Source organism: Oreochromis aureus, linkage group 11 (genome assembly GCF_013358895.1).
Source record: "Oreochromis aureus strain Israel breed Guangdong linkage group 11, ZZ_aureus, whole genome shotgun sequence".
Lineage (NCBI taxonomy): Eukaryota > Metazoa > Chordata > Actinopteri > Cichliformes > Cichlidae > Oreochromis > Oreochromis aureus.
Window position 1 is genome coordinate 1,832,464 of NC_052952.1, and position 24,539 is coordinate 1,857,002.

General features: G+C 43.9%; 1 protein-coding gene across 3 annotated transcripts; it reads left to right on the forward strand.

Annotated features, from left to right (window-relative positions):
• Positions 1-502: 502 nt before the first annotated feature.
• ggctb (gamma-glutamylcyclotransferase b) lies at positions 503-24,331 on the forward strand. 3 transcript variants are annotated; one of them, XM_039619287.1, is made up of 5 exons: positions 503-558; positions 10,906-11,030; positions 11,109-11,254; positions 11,364-11,496; positions 19,498-20,517. In XM_039619287.1, exons 2-5 carry the CDS (start codon positions 10,920-10,922, stop codon positions 19,663-19,665), a joined length of 558 nt encoding a protein of 185 aa, XP_039475221.1. In that variant the 5' UTR covers positions 503-558; positions 10,906-10,919; the 3' UTR covers positions 19,666-20,517. The 3 variants fall into 3 exon arrangements, with proteins under 3 accessions (XP_039475221.1, XP_039475222.1, XP_031593326.1); XM_039619288.1 differs by lacking the exon at positions 503-558 and adding an exon at positions 24,158-24,331 and having other exon boundaries at positions 10,446-11,030; positions 19,498-19,683; XM_031737466.2 differs by lacking the exon at positions 503-558 and adding an exon at positions 24,158-24,331 and having other exon boundaries at positions 10,446-11,030; positions 19,498-19,674.
• Positions 24,332-24,539: the final 208 nt, after the last annotated feature.

Consider the following 24,539-nt stretch of genomic DNA (forward strand, 5'->3'; position numbering starts at 1 on the left):
TGAGAATTGAGAAAGGGCCTATATGTTTTACCTCTCCAGAGACTTTTGCAACGTTACAGGTTGTATGAACACTGTTTGCCATGTTTGATAAGCAGCAGCCATTGAACCGGGCCTTGTATGTTTGATGAAAAAAAGATGCATTAAAGGATACGCTGTGGAATTCCCAGTACCAGTGTGATCATCTATTCTTCCTACTATCCTGCTAAGGTTTCTACCGCCTCCTCTCAACCTCTGAACACAACCCAACGTTACAAACTGAGCAAGCTTTTTGTTTATTTGTTTAAAATAAAGATTTCTTATCAAATCTGCTGTATACTGAATCACTGGGTGCCTCTTAACTCTCTGTGATCACTAGTAAATGAAACCTTTAAGTGTGAAAAAGTAAAATCTAAGAAATTAGAAAGGGGAGCAAATACTTTTTCATGGCACTATATGTTTGCCTAGCAGTGACACCTTGTGGCAAAAACATTAATCACATCTCATGGCTGGTTGCTCTTTCTGCTACAGCAGCACAACAGCTGGAGCTGGAGATTTCCTTTTGTGCATTTATGAAGAACTGTAAGTAATAATAGGTTTATTACCATCAAGATCTTTGTGGTTATCATTTTACTGCAAGACCTGTTAGTTTTGTGTTGAGAGGAGTTGTTATAGAAGCTAACTGTATCTTTGCATTCCTTGAGGTGAATAGCATCCATATCCTAGTCTAAGCAGTGATCTATCTGAATGTGTTGTTAATTGTTCACATTTACCAGTCCTGTTTTCATTGCTTTTGTCATTGTTTAATAATTATTATGTAAATTGCACATACATTTATACAGTCAGGGAAGAAATTATGTTTGCCCACTAATGATCAGTCTATAATTTTTTAAAAACTTTATTTATATGTTTTCAGATGTAGACAAAAACACAAATGGCATTCCTCAGGATACATAAGACAATAAATAATACAGTCCTGATCAAAAGTTTAAGACCACTTAAAAAATCGCTTATCTTGAACATAACCTAATAATCGGGGTGGCTGTAGCTCAGGTGGTAGAGCAGGTCATCTACTGATCGGTGGTTCGATTCCTGGCTTCCCCTAGTCTGCATGCCAAATATCCTTGGGCAAGATACTAACCCCATATTGTTCTCCGATGCAACCATCAGAGTATGAGTGTGTGAATGTTACTTAGAAAGCACCTAGAAAAATGTGCTTGTGCGAATGGGTGAGTTGCTGTGTAAAGTGCTTTGAGTGCTCAGAAGAGTAGAAAAGCACCATATAAGAACCAGTCCAACCTTCCACATATTAGTGTATGTATTCAACATATGGTGATTTAAACCCAAATAATAAAAACTTGTACTATATGCTGGACGTAGCTCACTAATTCATAAATTTATCTCGGTAGCACACTCTTCTAGACCTAATGTTACCTCACTAAGCCCCATATTAGGCCTCATAGTTCAGGTTTGTAGAGCACAGAAATAACAGATTAACAGACTAGATAAAACAAGGAGAGGTAACAGAAGATGTGAGACAGTGCTGTGTACAGTAACAGCAAGTATAAAGATCTGAGTGGAGCCGCTGTTTAAGCTGAGTGAAAAAGCAGCCACGTTTCCAGGAATCCACAGAGAGAGAAAGAGTCGGAGCACTGACACCCACAACACAATAAATGAGTGGCTCATGAGTAAGCAAGTGACATTCTTTAAACTGTCCAGTATTAATGATTAATACCCAGTAAATGATTTCTTGTGAATAGAGGTTATTTCTAAATTTTTAGAAAAAATTATGGAATGTTCTGGACAATAAATAAAAAAAGAATTACCCAGACTGCCCAAATTATATATTTGATCATTTAAATCATGCGTTTATCAGGGACTTACAGGCTTGGCTGACAGGATTAATATGGAATATTGCTAATATCACCGTCGTGACTGAAGGGTTATTTGCTTCCATTGTATGTACAGATGTAAAAAGCAGAAAGCAGATGGTTTACAGCCATTCAAGCTCACACATATCAAACTGAAGCAACAGGTGAAGTGTTCCTCACAGATAGTGAGGATGATCACAGCTAGCAAACTCTGTACCATGTTTGCATGTTCTTAGCCTTTTGACCCCCAAACACAACAGCACAGACTGTCTTTTACTGACAGGTTTTACATGTTCAGCTGTTCTAATGCAAGAACAAAGTGTCATTCTGACTGGATTCCTCGATCCATCGTACCGTGACCATTTCTGACAAACCTTTGCTTTTTTGTGTGGAATGATAGCGTATTCACGTGATAGTGTGTTAATGTTTGATTTTTGTCTGCTAGAGTTCTCTTTCCTGTCTAATCCTCATTGTGCCTCAGTAATGTTACTTTTAACAGTCCTGTTACCATAAACGAGACACAGTTTATTATTAATCTATTATATGAGTAGACTTTGTCACTACACGGTGAATCAACATTGCAAACGAACAAAGGCCACCATTAAATTAGGATAGCCAATAACTGGCCTATATTGAATATTAGATTGAGCAGTAAGTTCTTTCATGTGCGTAATATCCAGCAATCACAGACAGAATAATTTATTAAAACATGAGTTAGTTGTAACCAACATGGGTGGCCTCAGGTCTTTGGTATTCTTGGGGGCTGCAGTGTTTTTGTCTGTAAAAACCCTCGTTGTATTTAAAATATCTTCTTCTGCTCTTGCTCTTGACGAAGGCGGTCGCACTTTTCTCCTCTCCTCCTCCCCCTCTCCCTTGTCTAGTCTCATGTTTTTTGTATTACTTTTCCCTGGAACACTCTCTCACAGTCTGTCAAAGGAGTTTGCAAAGAACGTTTCACCTCTCATCCGAGAAGCTTCTTCAGTTCTAAGGTCAAATGGCCGAGAGTCCCAGATTTAAACCCAGTGGGAGTTTCCCCCCAAAGAGGGACAAAGGACCCCCTGGTGATCCTCTAATCACATGAGCCAAGGTGTGAAAGCAGGTGTGGGACCTAATCAGCCAGGGTTTCGGGTGAGCTCATTGTGAAACCTGGCCCCACCTTGTCATGTGAATTCCTGAGGTCAGATGGCCCAGGATATGAGTGGGCGTTAAGGCGTCTGGGGAGGGAACTCAAAACTGGATTATAGATGGCAGACAGTTGGTGTCGTAAATCACCGCCTCTGTTCAAAGATGGTCGCTCACAGTGGACATAGATGGCCTCTTTCACTCCTCTTTCAAACCATCTGTCCTCTCTGTCCAATATGTGAACATTGGCATCCTCGAAAGAGTGACCTTTATGCTTAAGATGCAGATGGACTGCTGAGTCTTGTCCTGTGGAGGTGGCTCTTCTATGTTGTGCCATGCGCTTGTGAAGTGGCTGTTTGGTCTCTCCAATGTAGAGGTCTGGGCATTCCTCGCTGCACTGTACAGCATACACCACGTTGTTAAGTCTGTGTTTTGGAGTTTTGTCTTTCAGGTGAACCAGTTTCTGTCTGAGTGTGTTGCTGGGTCTGAAGTACACTTCTAAGATCATTTGACCTTAGAACTGAAGAAGCTTCTCGGATGAGAGGTGAAACGTCTTCAAGCAACTTAAAGAAGTCCAGACGCTTTTCTTTGCAAACTCCTTTGACTACAATGACCTGGATGACTGAGAACCTTCACAGACATCTCTCACAGTCTGTTCTCTAAAACCTAAAAGAGAATTATGGATTTGATCAACTGGTCTCTGAATGCAATTGACACCCTTTTCTCAACGAGAAGTCTGGGCTTGGTGAGCCTGAGTGTTGAAGATATCTACCTATTTGAAACCATGGTAACAGGGTTCTGGCTGATCGGAGCTGGCTTGGCCCTGACTTACTGGAGAACTAAGGAAGCGGAACCGGCTGTTCAAATCCCCACAAGGCTGCCCGCTGGGATTGAAACGATGGGAAGAGGCGTGAGTTTCTCAAAATGGGCTCATTGAGTGCAGCACGGATAAGATCTTAGAAAGGCTTACGGCTGCTGTGAATACTCAGAATAAGATCTCTGAGTGCAGACTGGATTACATCTCGGAAGGGCTCGCTCGGCATAACATCTCTGAGCATAAATTGGATGACATCTCGGGGAGGCACACTGTCGTGAGTTCTCAGAATTGGCTCTTTGGGCACAAGAATGACAACATCACAGAGCGCAAGTATGGCGAAGCTCGCGGCTCTCCAACGGGAGATTGAGAGACCAGTGTTGGACTGTAGAACTGCTTGGAAATTCATATGAGCTGTTCGCACTAAACTAAAAAGCACCATCACTCATGCAAGGCTGGAGCTGAACAACAACACCCTGATAACGACTGTGTTTTGACTGTTCTTCCCTTTCTATGCAAGGCCACCTGGTTGGCTGGAAGACTGTTTACTTAGCCAGGCAGGGCGAAGGACACTGTCTCAGCTGAACTCTGGACACACACACACACACACAGACATATATACACATGCAGACATACACTCATCCCCCCTCCCCTCTCCAATCGCCTTCGACGCTTATTCCCTTCCGATGCTGACGGTGGATCATGGAGACCAGCGCTTATGCTGCAGGCCCGGATGTACTGTCTACATTGGCTGTCTCTCACCCTTTACCCACCCTTGTTGCTTGTCATGTGTTTCTTTGGTGAATTATGAGGTTTTGTTTTGTTTTGGGTTTTTTTGTTTTTTCATGTGCTATGTGCAGAGGTGTTTTTTTTTCTGTTCTCAAACTGATCTGCCTGTCGGAGCTCAGTCTGGGAGGAGTTATTTTTTTTCTCCTTATCTTTCCTCATGTGGTGCATTTTCCATTGTTATACCTCTCTGACCTGTCTTCCCCATGTGATGTTTTTGTGTAATGTACAGTGTTGGGTAAGTTACTTTAAATTAGTAACTTAGTTACATTACTAGTTACTTCTATCAAAAGTAACTCAGTTACTTCAAGTTACTCGTTACTTTCAAAGTAACTAGTTACTAGGGAAAGTAACTTTGGTTTTACTCAGAATTCTCTTGTTAATGTGTTGCTTCCGTAACTGGATACCCAGCCAGATTGCCAGTCTTCTAGCTTGCTTACTTGCCACAAGTGCACTGTGCCACCTACCAATAGAAAGGAAAAAATAATGTGCACATTTCCACGAGAGAAATCCCACACCTGGACCGTCGTTGACCGCCATGATTCTAGCCTGCTTTTTACATCCAACACAAAAACTGCAGTCGTGGTGCTTTTGATTGTACTCAGAACTCGGAAATTCTGCCTTCTGAATAGGAAGATGTAGGTAACACCAGACTGCAGATGAGCTGCATACAGAGCTGGACTGGGACAAAAAATCGTCCCGGTCATTTTGACTAGAGACCGCCCACCATTATAGGAAAAATCATAAAGCCTTTGAATGAAAACAAACACTGTTGTGACAGTGATGTACACTGTTCTGATGGTATATATGTATCAATCTATCAATTGTTTGTTGTAAGACTCAGATAATTATTTTTATTCTTGTTACATTTGCACTTACAGTAGAACTCACGACATTAAAATACCATTTACACATCAAAAGGCTTAAAGGGAAAACAGGACCCAAACGCAGGACGTCCTGATTGGCGACAGTGAATTTATTTACAGTGAACGAACAATCAAAGACCAACAGGTCAACAGTTTTGGACTGAAGCAGTTCTGATAACATACTGCTGCAAGCGGTGAGCAGAAAGGAGGGGGGCTTGTTATTGTTGTGAACAACCAGTGGTGTAATCCTGTTCACATAACATTTAAAGAGCGGATTTGTTGTCCGGACATTGAACTGTGCACTGTTGGACTCAGGCCGTATTATTTGCCCTGGGAATTTACCCATGTGATCTTTGGTGGCTATTTACGGTCCTCCCTCTGCTACACCCACCGCTCCATGTGACATTATCCACTCTCCTATAGAGATTGAAAATGTGATGTCATTCCGGAGAGGATTGTGGGAACGAGTGGCAAGCGGTACTAGTGCACGCAGGCTTTCACATGAAAACAGTCACACAGCGATAAAAAGAAACACAAAAAATGGCAAGAAGCTGTTGTATTATTAACTGCAATAGCCGGTTGCATGACAGCCACGGGAAGCCGACGGGTAAAGAAATCGTTTTTTATCGGATTACGTCGTGGAAGAGAAATTGTTCAAGCCATGTTTCTGAAGTAACAAAGAGCCGACGGATGACCTGGATTGCAGCCATTCGAAGACCAAATATAACGTCCCAGAACACTCCAGCTCACATGTTAGTCTGCTCCAAGCATTTCCACAAAGGTAAGTCTTCTGTTGTAGTTATTACGTAATTTATCATAACATAATTGATGATGTAGGTTACAAATAAGTCTTATATTGATTTGAATTAGTTGCGCTATGCTGCTTTGTTCACTGTGGCTTTGTGGGCTAATGTTTGTTGTGTTTTGTAGGAAAACCAGCCTACAAAATGCAGGAATGCGATGCAGACTGGGCACCTCTATCAACCTGGGTCAGACCGAGTTTAAAGCTGCTACCACAGCCAGATTTGATCGGTTAAGAGGGAGAGCGATATCAAAACAGCCACGAAAAGTCCTGCATATATGTGCCCAAGGGTTGTATTGAAGCAATCAAGTGATGAATAACTGTTTTCCACTATGTTGTTTTGCATTGTTGATTTGTTTTTCACTGAAGCAGCTAATAAAGCATAATGGAATATAATTTTACCTCTTTCTTGTAAGATTCTATAATAGAACGAAACAATAATGCCAGTTATAAATAAAGACAATAAACTGAATTAATTATGAAACACTCTAATCTAATAGAAACACATTTCTATTAGATCTGAAAATGTTGTGTAATACTACAACCTGAAACGACAAATAGATGCGTTTGCCTGTACAGGAGATAAAGGAAAAGAATGTAACAACAGCTGTGAAATGGAATAGTCCAAATCACCAAAGTAAACTGGACCTGGGCTTGTTGCAGGGATCTGAAGTTAATAAACATCTTGTGAGTGTCTGCACTCACACTTAGGACTATATAATAATAAATATGTGTGTGATGAAAGTTGGGCAGCACGCTAACGTCCTTACTCCACTCTGTACGCTCGTACGGGTCTGACCCTTTCACTCCTTTGATTTTTTTTCCTCGTACTTTTTTGTTGCCTCTTCATCACGTCTGTCTTCGTACGGACCTGCCGTGTTCTCCGTCGTTTTGTACATAACTGTTTTTGGGGCAAATAAAATGCAAGTAGGGATTAAAACCGCAGAATTAATGATTATCGGTGCTGGAAATGCTAGCGCTTGATGCAGTGTTTTGATTTTGGTGCCATTAGTACCCACAATGCAATGCGCGAAAGTTATGTGGTCTGTCAATCTCAATAGCCCAGTTACAGACTCAGCACCCGAGTGCCATCATTGCTATCTCGGCTGACTTTAACCATGTCACCTTGGACAATACACTGCCAACTTTCTCACAGTATGTGGTCTGTCCCACAAGGGGGGAGAGAATTTAGATCTACTTTATGCTAATGTAAAGGACTCATACAGTTCCTCCTCTGTACCCCTACTGGGTGGGTCAGACCATAAGCTGATTCAGTTCACCCTCCACTATGTGAAGAGGGAGCCTATGACCACCCGAAGTATTAGGTGGTTGGAGGAGGCCTTAGTGGAACTACAGGGCTGTTTTGTGACAGACTGGGGGAGACTCTGTGAGCCTCAAGGTAAGGATATCGATGGGCTTACTGAGGCTACGTCCACACTAGCCCGGATAGATTTGAAAACGGCATTTTCGTCTGAAAACGCTCCACGTCCACACTATCGTTTTCATGCGTTTTCACAGAGTTGTGCGTCCACATTGAAAGGCTGAAAATGCTTACGTTCTAGTCCTGCGTGAAACGCAAGACGATTCGACCTGCCTCATTTCTGTCTGCCGTTGCCTATATCTCGCTGTCTGCAAAAGACAAAGTAACTTAAACGTATATAACTCGCACAAGTGCATACAATTCGACACAACTACACAAGCACTGTTTTAACCTTTTTAACCGAACGTTAACGGTACTCTGTCAACAGCCTATTGTCTAAATGACGGAGCTAACAGAGCTACGTAAACAGAGCGAACATGAGAGACCCGACTGCAGACGTCAATAATGCAGCGTAATGGAAAAATCTCCCGATCTTCGCGAAAGTTATAAACTGCCTCCTGGAACCCAGTTAAGGTACAAAAAAATCTATTCAACAATAATAGTGATGCAGTTCAGTCTATTTTCGCTCAGCCTGAAATTCACAGCCACACTCCCTCTCCACATTGCACCGTTGCCTCCTGTAAAAGTCCTGACACCCCTCCCCCACATATCACTTTCACTCGCAACCAGGTCCAGCAGACTAACCTGAGTGGAGAAGACTCTACTCAGGTTAGTCTGCTGGACCAGATGGGATGAGTCCCTGCGTCCTCAAGGCCTGTGCCCCCCCAACTTTGTGGAGTCCTTCATAAACTGTTCATGTTGAGTCTGAGTCTGCAGAGGGTCCCAGTGCTGTGGAAGACGTCATGCCTCATCCCTGTACCAAAGATGCCAAAGCCTTTCAGCACAGCATGGGCCCAGTCCTGTGAACGAGGCTGGCGAAGGCGAGGAGGAAAGGCAGGAGGAGGCTCAAACGCCGTGGGCGGGGGTAGTCCTGGGGAAAACCAGAGTCTGTTAACCCCATCGAAGGAGGGCGGCCACGGCGAGGGGCCTGGGCCGGCACTACATGACTGTCCGGAAGAACATGTGCAGGTTTAAGTCTGTCAACACACACAGTCTCCCTACGACCCCAAAATCCAAAACAAAATGTTTCTGGCCGGTTCGATAACCCTGAATGGGCCGTCATACAGCGGTCACAGAGCGGTGTCCGGTGGGCATCGTGCCTGACAAAAACAAACTTAGCAGTCTCTAAAGTCTTTGGAACAAAAGTGTCAGGCAGGCAATGGTGCACCGGACCAGGAACCCAGCGAGTGCAAAAGCGGGTTGAGAGATAGCACCGATGGATCGAAGCAGGGGGGGTTCTCGGGCAAGAATTCTCCAGGCACGCGGAGGGGCTGACCAAACACTAGCTCAGCTGGGGAAGCGCCGAGATCCTCCTTAACCGCAGAGCGCAGCCCAAGCAAAACCCACGGGAGGCGGTCAACCCAATTTCCATCCTTTAAGGAGGCGCGAAAAGCAGCCTTAAGCGACCGGTGGAACCGTTCACACATCCCATTAGCTTGTGGGTTGTATGCGGTTGTGCGGTGGACCTTGGCCCCAGTCCATCAGCCATGGCCGACCAAAGCTCGGAAATGAACTGGGGCCTCTGTCCGAGGTAATGTCCGCGGGGCGGCGCGAGACCCAGGTTGACAAAATGCCTTGGCCACCACTGCTGCGGTAGTGGACGCCAGGGGACCGCTTCCGCCAGCGGGTGGTGCGGTCAACAATAGTCAAAAGGTGCGTAAAACCTTGTGACTGCGCCAGAGACCCACCAGATCGACATGCACATGATCGAAACGTTTGCTGGGTATGAAGAACTGCTCCAGGGGCGCCTTGGTGTGTTTATGAACCTTCGCATGCTGGCAAGGAATCCACGCCGCCGCCCATTCCTTAACCGATTTGCGAAGGCCCGGCCAAACAAATTTAGAGCTTACCAGTTTAACAGAGGCCCGGACCCCGGATGAGAGAGCATGTACCGAGTCAAAAACTTGACGACGCCAGGAAGCGGGAACCACCGGGCGAGGGCGGCCGGTGGAAACGCCACAGACCAGGAGGGACCGCCGTTCTGCATGGGTCTGTCCTCCAGTATGAGGCCCGTCTGCGTGGACTTAAGCGCGAGGATGTCTGGGTCACGGCTCTGATCGGCAGCCATGGCGGAGTAGTCTATGCCGAGAAAGACGTTAGAAACCAGCGCACGGGACAAACAGTCAGCCACATGATTGGATTTACCAGCCACGTGCGTCGAATGTCCGTGGTAAACTCAGAAATGGCTGCCAACTGGCGCTGCTGGCATGCACTCCATGGATCAGAAACCTTGGACATGGCAAACGTCAAGGGTTTGTGGTCCACGTATGCGGTAAAGTGACGACCCTCAAGAACCCAAGAGTCATCACGCGGCGGGTTGACAGCGGGTCAAGTGAGGCCACCACATGGTGGTATTTAGTATCGTCGGCTGAAACTCCACGAAGAGCAAACTGAGCTTCTACGTTACACGAACCATGAAGGAGGGTCGTGAAGCCAAAAATCCGGCAATTTAAGCGCCACAGCAAGCGCAGCCATCGGCGGAGGTGGAAGTCCGGCGGCAGCCGATGCTCCCAGGCCGGAGCTGGCTTCGTCTTCGAGCCTTAGCATGTTCGCCACAGGGGTCACCAATGTGGAGGTATGTAATAACGACAGGAGAGGTCTCAGTGTCTCACTCAAACTTTATTAACTGGTTCTCCAAACTTCACATACAGTAAGCCAAAATCTCCACCCCAGCACTTCCTTTCAACTTGGGTGTGAGTGGAGCCACCTGGTGGTCCGCCACAACGTTTACTTTTGACTGTGAGCAATTTATTACTACACTTACACTCAGGCAGCTGGAAACACCTGTTTGTTTGTGTGTGTGTGTGTGTGTGTGTGTGTGTGTGTCTGTGTGTGTCTGTGTGTGTGTGTGTGTGTGTGTGTGTGTGTGTGTGTGTGTGTGTGTGTGTGTGTGTGTGCGTGTCGCTCAGTACTGTTGGCTCAACACACGAGGCAAACTGTGTATTGTGAGTGTGAATAGAACTCAGTGGCGGTACACAGGATTAACATAAGAATAGTGTGTGGGTGCTGGAAGGCCAGCACTTCATTCCTGTCACTCTGTAGCTGACGCGTTCTCACCTCTGCATGCTGCACCTCCACAAAGCTGTGGCTCACCTCTGCTCTCCGCCTCTGCCGGTGTTACTTTATTCTTTGACTGTTCATAATTTTCTTTACATCAGTCCGTCTGGCTCTAATTTTCCTCCTGACAGAGACTGATGACAACATGGAGGATAACCACACTTTCCTGTACTTTGCATATGGTAGTAACCTCCTAAAGGAACGTCTTCAGCTGAAGAATCCCTCTGCGACAGTACACTGTGTAGCCAGGCTCAAGGTATGGTATAGTGTGAAAAAAGGGGAAGCTCTCCCATATAAACACATTTAATTATTCCTTCCTTTTGTCACTCTTCAGGACTATAAACTGGTTTTTGGGAACCACAAAGGCCTTGCTAGTGACCGGTGGCATGGAGGTGTTGCCACCATAGAGCACAGCCCTGGAGACGAGGTGTGGGGTGTGGTGTGGAGGATGAACGTGTCTGATCTAGAGTCTCTTGACAGGTAAAGTTTTTGGGGGGGGGGTTCTTCTTGGATTGTATTCAGTGTCCTGCTGGTCAACGTGACATGTAACATGCTTTTTTTGAATGTGTGCATTTGTTTACACACTTAGTCAGGAGAACGTGACATTAGGAGCGTACAGTCCTGTGGAGTTATCAGTGAAGACAAAAGGCCAGGACCTCAACTGTCGCACCTACATAATGAACAGCTGTGTGTATGCTCCACCATCACCACAGTACCTAAAGGTGAGATGCTGACTGTATTCATGGTCGTGAGTGTTTTAGTGTGGTGCTGGAGCAGAGAAAAATATTTTTGAGATCACAGAGTCCAATTTTAGAAAAAAATTGTTCAACATTATACTGATGCATTTTTTGTCTCTGATGTCAGTAAATCCCACAAAAATACTAACATCTAAAAAGCAAAAACTTTTTTTCATTTTTTATTTATTTACATGTTTAGAAACTAAGATGTTAAAGTTAACTGAAAATTTTAAAACAAAATTTAAAAAAGCTAAATAAAACAACACGTCATACTTCCAAAATGAACTTGAAAAAATAAAAATATAGGAAATGTCTTTACTGTCTTTGTCCAATATGGTCACATTAGGCATGGAAGGTATTTGTGTATTTGTGAGACTGGTATATCAGTGGGATTGTGTCTAATGTTTGTGTTATCTTGTTTTGAAATTGTAATTATTACAATATAACTAAAAGTGAACTAAAACTAAGAATTTGAAATGATAAAGCAAATGTTTAAAACTAAAATGATTTGAACATTTAAAAAACTAACAAAAGTACAAATTTAATGGTAAACACAAAGCTAACTGCCAAAGCTAACTGGAAGAAATGGCTAATGGCTAATCCCTTGTTTAATTTTAATCAAAAGTTTAAAAAGTAACATTAAATTGATATTCTTTTTCATTTCACATTCATTTGAAAAATCTGTTTTCATGCTCTAGTCACTGTGACTGTGTGGCCTACTGATATGTTATTTATAAGATCTCAAGAACAATGCCTCTTTATGGTACACGGTAATAACTTACATCTCATTTCACTTATTGTAAGGAAGGTACATTTACTGTTATCTTGGGTCGTTTCATAATTTTATCAGCAGAATTAAAAACATTCACTCAGATGCCAATTTATGTATATGTAGCTAAAAGTAGAGGAGTTTAATATAACACTATATCCAGCCTTCAGGAAACCTGAGATGTGTTGATATGATTTTATCATAACTGTTAAGGCTGCACTTTGTCCTATTATATTGCTTTATATCAAAAGATAATGCAATTTGAATGCATTGTCCACCCCATTTATATAACTGATAGAAAGACACAATCCTATGAAATCTTCAATACCCGACTTCCAGACTGATGGTGAAACAACTAGTAGCTCAGTGTTCCAACATTAAGAGAAAGGAACTGCTATCACAACTCGAGATTGATGAAGTACAACACAAATGCTGCAGCAAGGGGGAGCAAGGACTTCAGGTCAGTGAGGGGATATCGTCAGCCCCAACCAAGATTGGGTACCAAGCATCAAGTTTGACAGAAGGAACATTGAGTGCGAGAGCAGCTGGCCTGAAAGATAGGATTCATGGTGAAACTGGAAACCTGGACCATCCGTAGCTGGTTACCAAGAGTAAGGGAAGTACCCTCAGAAGTGCTACTAGAAGATTTGAATGCAGCATTATGAACAATCCCTACTGCAACCATCACCAAAACCAACCAACTGATCTACACCACAGCAGCAGTGATCATGGAGATGCCTGGCTCCACGATCACTGCTGCCCCAAGGAGCAGTGCCCTCCATGGAGAAGGAGACTAGAGGCCAAGATCAAGGTAGTACGGAGGGAACTGTCAACTGTCGGAGCTCCAGAAAGGTGTGATGAAGAAAGAGGTGCCTAAGAAGTACAGCAAGCTGTCCATACCTGAGGCCTTGGAAACTGCCAAGCAAAGGCTCACAGCCTTGGCCAGCCATTTGAAGCAGAATAGCAGAGAGATCAAGGGCAGGAGAATAAGCCAGATGTTTTCTGCTGAACCATCCAAGGTGTACTCTCAGTGGCAGGGGAACAATATGAGAACAGAAGCTCTACCATGCTTGAGACAGAGCAATACTGGAAGAGCATATGGAAGAAGGACACGACTCATAACAGCAATGCTCAGTGGCTAGTAGACCTAAGAGCAAACCACAGCAACCTCCCTGAACACGGACCAGTAACCATCACAGTGGTAGACATCCAAGAAAGGGTCTCCAGTATGAAGAGTTGGACAGCACCAGACCCCGACATGGTTCACGCCTACTGGCTGAAGAAGCTGACTGCACTCCATGAGCGTCTGGCAAAACAAATGAACCAGCTGCTGGTCAATGAGAGACACCCAGAATGGATAACTAAAGGCTAGACAGTCCTGATCCTTAAGGACCCCCAGAGGAGACCGGTCCCATCCAATTACCGGCCAATAACCTTCCTCAGTAGCACATGGAAACTCCTGTCAGGCATCATAGTGGCTAAGATGAAGAAGCACATGACTCAATACATGAGTGGGGCACATTAGCAAGAATACCAGAGGAACGAAACACCAGCTACTGGTAGACAGAGCAGTCACCCGAGACTGCAAGACCAGACTGACCAACCTGTGCACTGCCTGGATTGATTATAAGAAGGCCTATGACTCGATGCCCCACACCTGAATCCTGGAATGCCTAGGCCTATACCAGACCAACAGGACCCTAAGAGCCTTCATCAGGAACTCAATGGGGATGTGATGAACAACAGTAGAGGCCAAATTCAAGCCCATAGCACAAGTCACCATCAAGTGCAGGATCTACCACGGAGCCCTGTCCCCACTGCTGTTCTGCATAGGCCTGAATCCCCTCAGGCCCCCACATTAAGCTGTATGCCAGGAGTGAATGAGACAACGATTCATTCATCCACACCACTAGGATTAAAAGCAATGACATCAGAATGTCATTTGGATTGGAGAAATGTAGTTGAATGGTAACAAAGAGAGGGAAGGTAGTCCGAACTGAGGCAATTGCACTACCAGAAGGAAATATAGCAGACACTGAGGACAGCTGAAGGTACCAAGTCCGGAGGAGGCAGATGAATAGGAAGAACAACATGCAGGCAATCAACACCTATATCCTGCCAGTGATCGGGTACTCTGCTGGGATAATAAGTTGGCCAAAGGAGGTGATAGAAGACACTGACATCAAGACAAGAAAGTTTCCTTGTTAGCCATTGAGGGTTCTACCCTAAATCCAGCCCCCTGAGACTGTAGGGCGGGGACTGGTGAGTGTCAGAACCACTGTCCAGGATGAGACAACAAACATCCATGAGTACATCAGGAAAATGGCCACAACTGTGTGTGCTTAGTGAATACCTCAGGCAGCAGAAACCAGAGAAAGAAGAGCAGCAAGGAGAAGAACCATCATGGAAGGATCATCTTGGCATGATATGTACCACCGGCAGACAGAGGAAGTGGCTGACGTCCAGAAAGCTGAACAAAGCTGGACTGAAAGACAGCACAGAGGCACTAATCATGGCAGCACAAGAACAAGCTCTGAGCACAAGATCCATAGAGGCTGGGGTCTATCACACCAGGCAAGACCCCAGGTGCAGGTTGTGTAAAGATGCCCCTGAGACAATCCAGCACATAACAGCAGGGTGCAAGATGCTAGCAGGCAGGGCAAACATGGAACGCCATAACCAAGTGGCCGGCATAGTGTACAGGAACATCTGTGCAGTATGGGCTGGAAGTCCCGAGGTCAAAATGGGAGACGCCCCAAGGGTGGTGGAGAATGACCGAGCTAAGATCCTGTGGGACTTCCAGATGCAAACGGACAAAATGGTGGTGGCTAACCAACCAGACATAGTGGTGGTAGACAAACAGGAGAAGACGGCCGTAGTGATCGATGCAGCGATACCAAATGATAGCGATATCAGGAAAAAACATGAAAAGCTTGAGAAATATTAAGGACCGAGAGAAGAAGAAGAAGATGTGGCGGGTGAAGGCAAAGTGGTCCTAGTGGTAATCAGAGTACTCGGTGCAGTAATTCCCAAGCTAGGCGAGTAACTAGGGGGCTAGCTGTTGTTCCCAGGAACAACAGTTATGATTTCTGTCCAGAACAGTCCTAGAAACAACAAAGATATTGCGCAGGACCCGAGTGTGAAGGATAAAGACAGCCCACAGGGCAAGAGGGAATTATACAGTCACGCTATTTTTTATGAGATGTTCTTCGTCCTCCAAAATGATCATAAAGCTGAATCAGCAACTTAACAAAAAATGGAAAGTTTACTGTATATGTAAGTCCTAGCTAAACATATTTAATGTCAACTATCCACACACTTATTCTTTAGTCTGTTTATTCATATAATCATTATAAATGAAGTGGTTCTAGGATTTAAAGTCATGTTCTTAATGACTTAAATATTTGACTAGTACACCTTTATTTCAACAGGTCTCACTTAATATATATTTAAACAAAGCCAGTGTTGTAAAACCCAACCACATGCAGAATTTATGATGCATTACTTTCAGGTTATATGTTTGTATCCATTTCCCTCTCTCTGGTTCATCTGGAAAAGGGATTCATTTGCTACCCCCACTCATCACCTGACTATGTGAAAGGCCAAAACAGTTAGGACACACATTGCTTTGCTATGTTTTACAGATCTCACAGCTTGTGAGCTAAAATGCTAGACTGTTCCTCAGCACATGCGAGCGCTCCAAACATGCCTAACAGCATGCCTTTGTTTTGATACCTTTGTCTTCTACAGTGTGTCACCTACATTGTTCCCTCTGTTCTGCTTGTTCTTGTATCTGTTAAACTGCAGGGCATTCTCAAATTTACTGTCATCTTTGAGTTCTAACACACTGGTGGTTATACTAAAACAATGATCCAGATGAACAGAAACTCCTTCTGGAATATCCTTACCTGGATTACTGAGCATGCACCACTACACTGACTCATGAAGTCAACAACATTGTTTATCTCTTTGCAAAGTTCTGCTGGGAAACCTTAGTTCAAGGCACATTCAACTTAACTAAACACTGCAGATCATACCCGTAACTGCAAATATCCCACTCTACTTAAGAAACTGAAACAACTGTGTCCAAAGAGGAAGCCAGAAACAGTGCATGCCTTTGCAACACTAGCAGCCTGAACTGTTGATATGAGGTCAAATTGTGACCCTCTGTTTTTTTTTTCCAGTCTTATTTTGTCCAGTTTTGGTGAGCCTGTCCAAGTTGCAGCCTCAGTTGTATTTACCTGAACAGCACCTGGTGTGGTGTTTTGCCACTGTAGCCCATCTGCCTAAGGTTCAACGTTTTGTAGGTTCAAAGATGCTAATCTGAATACCTTGGTTGTAACCGGGGACACCATTAGGAAGAGAAACATGATAGATTCTAAGGCCCTGAGACTGACAGGGACCCTAGAAAACATTAAAACAGTCAATTAGTGCATTTTGTTTCCTTTCCTTTCCTTTTATTTTTTTTATGTAAATTATTAACCTGTCATCTGAAAAAAACATGAAAACTGAGACAGTTTTTAAAGTCATAGCGAAGCCCATATAAAAGAAACTTCTTGACCTTCTTAATATGTATTAGCTTATCTTATTTCTATCAGTACATAATGTGTTTGTGTTATTTTAGCCAACATGTACATATGTATACTAAATCACTTATCTGTCGACCTGCTTCCAGGCCAAACAGATCAAACCTCTGGCTCACGCTAAGCTGTCTCACTCCCATCTTCCTGACACTGAACCAGCCCACTGATATCTGAAGAAGGGGGTATTGCTCTGCTTATATTTTGCACTCTGCATGTAATTTTTGCAGGTGTTGAGAGCTTTCAGTAAGCTAAATTAATTTAAAGCCTATTTGAGTTTCACTAGGACTCAGGAGAGACACGTATTTTAGTTGGCTATAATTCATTTCCAATGGCTTATTTAAGTTATTTTTGCCAATACTTAATATTATAAATAAAAGAGTAAAGTACACCAAATACAAATAAAATATATCTTAACTTTTTAGATGGAAGTAAATTTAAAATTGTATTTATAAAATTGCATAATTTTTTTTAAAGTACCAATCAGTGTTAGTAAAAATTGAAAAAATAATAATGTTATGAATACAAATATTAAAATGCAAAGATGGCATGCACATAACTCGTCAGTCTTTCACACAATTAGATAGTCGCCACACAACTCCACTCATACTTAACTAATAATAATCTGTATGAAGAGTTCCAGTCTGGTTTTCGCCCCTTCCATAGTACTGAAACTGTGCTAATAAAAATAACCAATGATCTTATCAGGGCTGCTGACTCTGGTTTACTCTCCATTCTTATTCTTCTCGATCTGACTGCCGCTTTTGATACTATTTCTCACTTAATTCTCCTCAGTAGGCTAGCCTCCATCGGTCTCTCCCATATCTCACTAGCCTGGCTTAAATCATACTTGGCTAATCACACTCAGTTTATTCGACTTAAATCCTTCACTTCTCAGCCCTTTCCTCTGGTCGCAGGCGTGCCCCAGGGATCTGTCCTGGGGCCCCTTCTTTTCATTATCTACCTTCTTCTGCTTGGACACATTTTTCGTAAATACAATATTCAGTTTCACTGTTATGCTGATGACACCCAGCTTTATTTGTCCACTAAACCTGATTCTGCAATCCCCCCGTCCTCCCTCATCCTCTGCCTAGCTGAACTAAATTCATGGTTCTCTTCCAATTTTCTCAAACTCAACAGTAACAAATCTGAGCTTCTCCTGGTCGGCACTAAACAAACACTATCAATAACTAATAGCTTTTCTATTACAATCAATAACTCGCTGGTCTCCGTTTCCCCATGTGTGAAAACTCTGGGTGTCATCCTTGATAGTACTCTATCTTTTAACTCACACATCAATAACATCACTCAGTCTGCATATTTCCAACTCCGTAACATTAATCGTCTCCGTCCTTTTCTCTCCCCACATGCCACTGCCATTCTTGTTCATAGCCTGGTCACTTCCCAGATCGATTACTGCAACTCTCTTCTTTTTGGTCTTAGTCAAAAATATATCCATAAGCTTCAACGTGTCCAGAACTCTGCTGCTCGTATTATCACCAGGACGCCTTCTATGCACCACATCACCCCTGCTCTGCAGCAGCTTCACTGGCTTCCGGTTAAATACCGCATCAATTTCAAGATACTTTAGTACACATTCAAGGCTATCCATCATCTCTTGCCTTCATACCTTTCTGACCTGGTTCAGATCACCATTCCTTCTCGGTGTCTCAGATCCTCCTCCTCCTCTCTTTCTCTTTCCGTCCCTTCCCCCCGGCTAGCCACCCTGGGGTGCAGGGCTTTCTGTTGCTCTGCCCCCCGTCTTTGGAACTCCCTTTCATCTGAGATAAGAAACATCACTTCCCTCCCTCTTTTTAAGTCCAGACTCAAAGCTCACCTATTCATATTAGCCTATTCCACATAAATTTTTCCATCCTGCTACTTTAATTTATTTTTTTTATTTGCTCAACATTTTATCCTTATTATTTTGTAAATTGTTATGTTTGTTGTTGTTATTGCTTGTGTACAGTGTTCTTGAGTGTTTTGAAAGGCGCTTTCTTAAATAAAATGTATTATTATTATTCAATATTAATCAAAAACATCTATTTAGGTTGAATATTGATCCATGCATAGTTTTTTAAGGCCTAGCGTGGTTTGCAGTATTAACATGTTGGGCCCTAAAGTGACATTTTTTATTTCACAGGGCCCCAAAATCAACCACGGTTGTAATAAGTGGTTGTTTGAGTTACTGGTGGCTTCTGATCAACTCAACCCAATTTGCCCATTCTCCTCTGACCTCTGGGATCAATGAAGCATTTCACACATAGAACTACCACTCCCAGGATATTTTCTCTTTTTTGATCCATTCTTGTGAATGGTGGAGATGGTTGTGCTGAAAAATTCCAGTAGATTAGCCATCTCTGAAATACTCCAGCCCGTCCGAACAACCTTGACATAGTCAAAGTTCCTTAAATCACTTTTCTTTCTCATTCTAATGCTTGGTTTGAACTTCAGCACATTGTGTTGACACTGTCCATGTGCCTGTGATTGGCTGATTAGATATTTGTCAGTGGGTATACCTAAAAAATCCAGTTATAGGAAGCTCACTCTTGCTTTATTACACTGAAGACAGTTGACAAGTGACATTTGTGGCTGCTGTCATGATTATAAGAAATATATTCTCATCAATGACTGCAGGTGATTGTAATGGGAGCAGAACAGAACGGCTTGCCAAAAGACTACCAGGAGAAACTGCGAGCAATCAAGACCAACATGTATGAGGGTCCCCTACCCATGATGGCTGAACTGGAGCGAGCCAGACAAAGAGCCAAAGAAAGGGTCAACCATCGTTCTAATGATGCCTGATTATCCAATGTAAACCAGGTCCACTTTTTTACCATACTTTATTGATTATAACACTGTATTTAAGCAAGTTCGCCTTAGTTACCTGCATGACCTAATGGTTAACCTTAAATATAGGAGCATAGTTTATGATTCTACTAGTCTCCATTGTCAGCCATAGATACAATAGAATATTGATGACTTTGTCGTCTAATTTGCCATTAGCATTTACTGAAAACTTATTACAATACTCCTTAAGAAACAATATTACATTTATTTATTTAATTTATGTAAACAGCTTTACCTTCATGTGTTGTGGTGAAGATATATTTCAGTTAAAAAAAAGTCGAGAGACTATGGAATCATTCTATGGTTGAAGAAGTGTTTAAGAAAATGGATGGATGACAGTCGGTCTTCAAAAAAATACATATGGAATTACACAGAAACATTTGTCTCATATTTACATTCTTCATACTGAGTGAAATAGGTGTTGGTGTTGTGGGAAACATTGTACCAAGTGCTGCCTGAGATTGTGTGTAGATATCCAACAGTGTTACCAGAAAAGCTGCGTTTCTGACATTATATTGAGATGTGTTGTTATCAAATTATCTTTGAAGCATTTGACCGCAATCTTTTCTAACAAAATATATTCTATATATAAAAGGAAAGGAAAGAACTTTGAGTAAAGTGTATGTTTTGTATATATTTTATCTCTCGTGGGATTTATATATTTCTTACTATAGAATAAAGCATGAAGTAAAAATTATTTGTAAAAAATGCATGAAAATTGACTTTTTTTAAATGAACTCTTTTATGAGTAAATTATAGTACAAAACAGTTATACACACACACACACACACATGCACACGCAAAATATCGGAGCTGCAGAAAGGTGCAACAAAGAAGGTGCCTAAGCAGTACAGCAAGCTGCCCATACCTGAAATGTTGGAAACTGCCAAGCAAAGACTCACAGCCTTAGCCAGCCGCTTGAAGAGGTACACCAGAGAGATCGAAGGCAGGAGAATGAACCAGCTGTTCTCCGAAGAACCAGCCAAGGTGTACTCTCAGTGGCAGGGGAACAATATGAGAACAGCACCACCAAGGCTGGAAACAGAGTAATACTGGAAGAGAATATGGGAGAAGGATGCAACCCATAGCGACAATGCTCAGGGGCTAGTGGATCTAAGAGCAAACCACAGCAACCTCCCTGTACCTACCAGTAACCATCACAGTGGCAGACATCAAAGAAAGGGTCTCCAGTATGAAGAGTTGGACAGCACCAGGCCCTGACATGATTCACCCCTACTGGCTGAAGAAGCTGACTGCACTCCACGAGCACCTGGCAAAACAAATGAACCAGTTGCTAGTTGACGAGAGACACCCAGAATGGCTAACTGAAGGCCCGACAGTCCTGATCCTCAAGGACCCCCAGAAGAGATCGGCCAATAACCTCCCTCAGCAGCACATGGAAGCTCCTGTCAGGCATCATAGTGACTAAGATCAATAGGCACATGGGTCAATACATGAGTGGGGCACAGAAAGAGATGGGCAAGAATACCAGAGGCACAAAACACCAGCTACTGGTAGACCAAACAGTCACCCGAGACTGCAAGACCAGGCTGACCAACCTGTGCACTGCCTGGATTGATTACAAGAAGGCCTATGACTCAATGCCCCACAGCTGGATACTGGAATGCCTAGACCTGTACAAGATCAACGGGACCCTAAGAGCCTTCATCAGGAACTCAATGGGGATGTGGCGGACAACACAAGAGGCCAACTCCAAGCCCATAGCACAGATCAGCATCAAGTGCAGGATCTACCACAGAGCCCTGTCCCCACTGCTGTTCTGCATAGGCCTGAACCCCCTCAGTGAGATAATTAACAAGACTGGCTACAGATACCGACTACAGAACGGAGCAGTTGTCAGCCACCTCCTGTACATGGATGACATCAAGCTGTATGTCAAGAGTGAACGAGACATTGATTCACTGATCCAAACCACCAGGATATACAGCAATGATATCGGAATGTCGTTTCGACTGGCGACGTGTATTCAGATGAATGAACGAACCCACTGACATCAAGACCAGGAAACTCCTGACCATGCATTGAGAGTTTCACCCCAAGTCCAGCACCCTGAGGAAGGAGGCTGAGGACTAGTGAGTGTCAGCACCCAGTGGCGGTCCTAGCCTGTTTGGCGCCCTGGGCGAACACCCCCTCTGGCGCCCTGACCCCCCGCACACACACACACACACACACAAGAGAGAGAGAGTATGCATAGTATGCAAACGGCTACTAAACAGATATAGTCATACAATGAGAACAGGACAAATCAACAATTGACACTGACTAATTAATATTATATTATTGTATATATTGTTTGGAGTTTAGTCTGTTACTGTTACTATTTTTACCATTTCTTCTTGGAGCAACTGTAACCCACATAATTTCCTTAGGGATTAATAAAGTATTCTGATTCTTAATGTTTTAGGATACATGACCTGCCATTATCCAATGACACATCTGCTTACCTGTATCTTTTGCTCGTTTCTCCTTGTAGGGGCCATAATTAAATGTATTGAATTTTAATGGTCACTGGGTTTTCATTTGTTTGGTTGCTATGGTGATATGTAACGGGAGTCACGTGGGTGCTAGCGGCGACATTAAGAGGGCATTGTCAGTCTGTCTTTCACTGCTTTGATTTTGACAGAGCAGGGCTGGGTAGCCGTAGTTTTTGTTGACCGCAGCACAACAAGTTTCCCCTTGTTGCATTAGAGCCTGTGATGTTTTAAGAGTTTGAATCATGAGCCGATCACATTGCTCTGTAAACTTGTCAAGCACTTTAATAAACAAGCAAGCAATTCCACCTCTCGCATTATTGCGTAAAGTTGACAGCGGGTCAGGCAAATAGGCAGGTTTCAGTCCCGGCCTCTAGCGACTGTGGAAGTCGCTACACGCCTCTTCATTTTCTTTTTTTAAACTTTAAAAACGGGTTGTGTGTGAGACTTTAAATCAGCAAAATATAAAATATACATTTTAAATTGTTATTGATCCCTTTACCCCGAGTCCTAAAGTGTATATTTAGTTTTTACTCTTAAATATTTATTGTTTGTTTACTTGCACTGCTGTAACTGGAGCCTCGTCGCCTCGTCTCTCTATATACTGGATTGTCTGTAGCGGAGATGACAATAAAGTTTACTTTGACATCAGCAGCGAGCAGGCGCACCGAGGGCTCTCGCTCAGTTTTTCCAGATAGAATTTTGAAAAACATCGGTGCAAATTATAAGTCTGTATCATAATGTCTGGTGTTTTCGTGTTTGTTGGTTTGGTTTTATTTTGTTTTATTTTATGAGTTGGTAATTTTGCTGCTCCAGCCAGCCAGAGAATCCCCGCCGCCCGCCCTCTCCTCCCTGTGCAAGCAGCAGCAGGCGCACCTACGCAAACGGAGGGCCTTACTCCCAGCAAATGGGCGATAGAAAACCGATCGGTGCCTATGCCATTCCAAATATGCGCTGGCATGATGTCGGGCAGCATGAGTACGAGCAATTTTTTTTTTGCCGATGCCCGTGATGCCGCCCCCCACCACGATGCCGCCCCGGGCAACCGCCCGTGTCGCCCGTATCTAAAACCGCTACTGTCAGCACCACTGTCCAGGATGAGGCAGTGAACATCCATGAGTACATCAGGAAGATGGCCCCAACCAACCGCGTGCTCAGTGAATACCTCAGGCAGCAGAAACCCAAGAAAGAGGAGCAAGAGGATTAAGCATCATGGAAGGACAGGCCCCTGCGCGGTATGTACCACTGGCAGATAGAGGAGGTGGCTGATATCCAGAAATCCTACCAGTGGCTGGACAAAGCTGGACTGAAAGACAGCACAGAGGCACTAATCATGGCAGCACAAGAACAAGCTCTGAGTACAAGATCCATAGAGGCTGGGGTCTATCACACCAGGCAAGACCCCAGGTGCAGACTGTGTAAAGATGCCCCTGAGACAATCCAGCACATAACAGCAGGGTGCAAGATGCTAGCAGGCAAGGCATACATGGAACGCCATAACCAAGTGGCCGGCATAGTGTACAGGAACATCTGTGCCGAGTATGGGCTGGAAGTCCCGAGGTCAAAATGGGAGATGCCCCCAAGGGTGGTGGAGAATGACCGAGCTAAGATCCTGTGGGACTTCCAGATACAGACGGACAAAATGGTGGTGGCTAACCAACCGGACATAGTGGTGGTAGACAAACAGAATGTCGGGGTCGGACGGTTCCCCAATCGGTCGACCTGCCTGTGTTTGTGTGTGTGTGTTCCTCTCTCTTTCCTTTTTCTCTCCTACTCCGTGACGATTGTTTACGGAGGTCGCATGGCAACGAGTGACCTCCGACCTGGAAGTGCTGTTGCTCTGGAGCTGCCACACCTGCGACTGATCCAGCCACCAGCTGCCTTTAATCATCCACCATCTTAGGCAGAGCAATTTAGTGGTGTGGCCGAACGACTTTTCGCTGTTCTGTGTGCAGCTAGGAACGGGGACGGAGGAGAATCACGAGCATGGGAGTGTACCTGGAGGACGAACGGAAATTTACTGCCACCCACTGTTTGACCACGGAAGGGGGACACGACTGACTACTTTGCACATTGAACTGTTGTTAACCTTTCACCACTGTAAATAAATGCACTGCCTTGCATTCAGAGCTCCGTGCCTGGGTCCTCTCTTTCTCCAACTGTGACACAGAAGAAGACGGCCGCAGTGATAGATGTAGCGGTTTCGAATGACAGCAACATCAGGAAGAAAGAACATGAGAAACTTGAGAATTACCAAGGGCTCAGAGAAGAGTTGGAGAACATGTGGAGGGTGAAGGTAACAGTGGTAATCGGAGCACTAGGTGTGGTGACTCCCAA

What these genes read in the sequence shown, in the direction of transcription:
- ggctb (XM_039619287.1), top strand. Translation starts at nt 10,920, where the DNA reads ATGGAGGATAACCACACTTTCCTGTACTTTGCATATGGTAGTAACCTC. An exon ending in ACTGTGTAGCCAGGCTCAAG is followed by an intron (nt 11,031 to 11,108) that starts GTATGGTATAGT and finishes GTCACTCTTCAG; the next exon opens with GACTATAAACTGGTTTTTGG. An exon ending in CATCACCACAGTACCTAAAG is followed by an intron (nt 11,497 to 19,497) that starts GTGAGATGCTGA and finishes CAATGACTGCAG; the next exon opens with GTGATTGTAATGGGAGCAGA.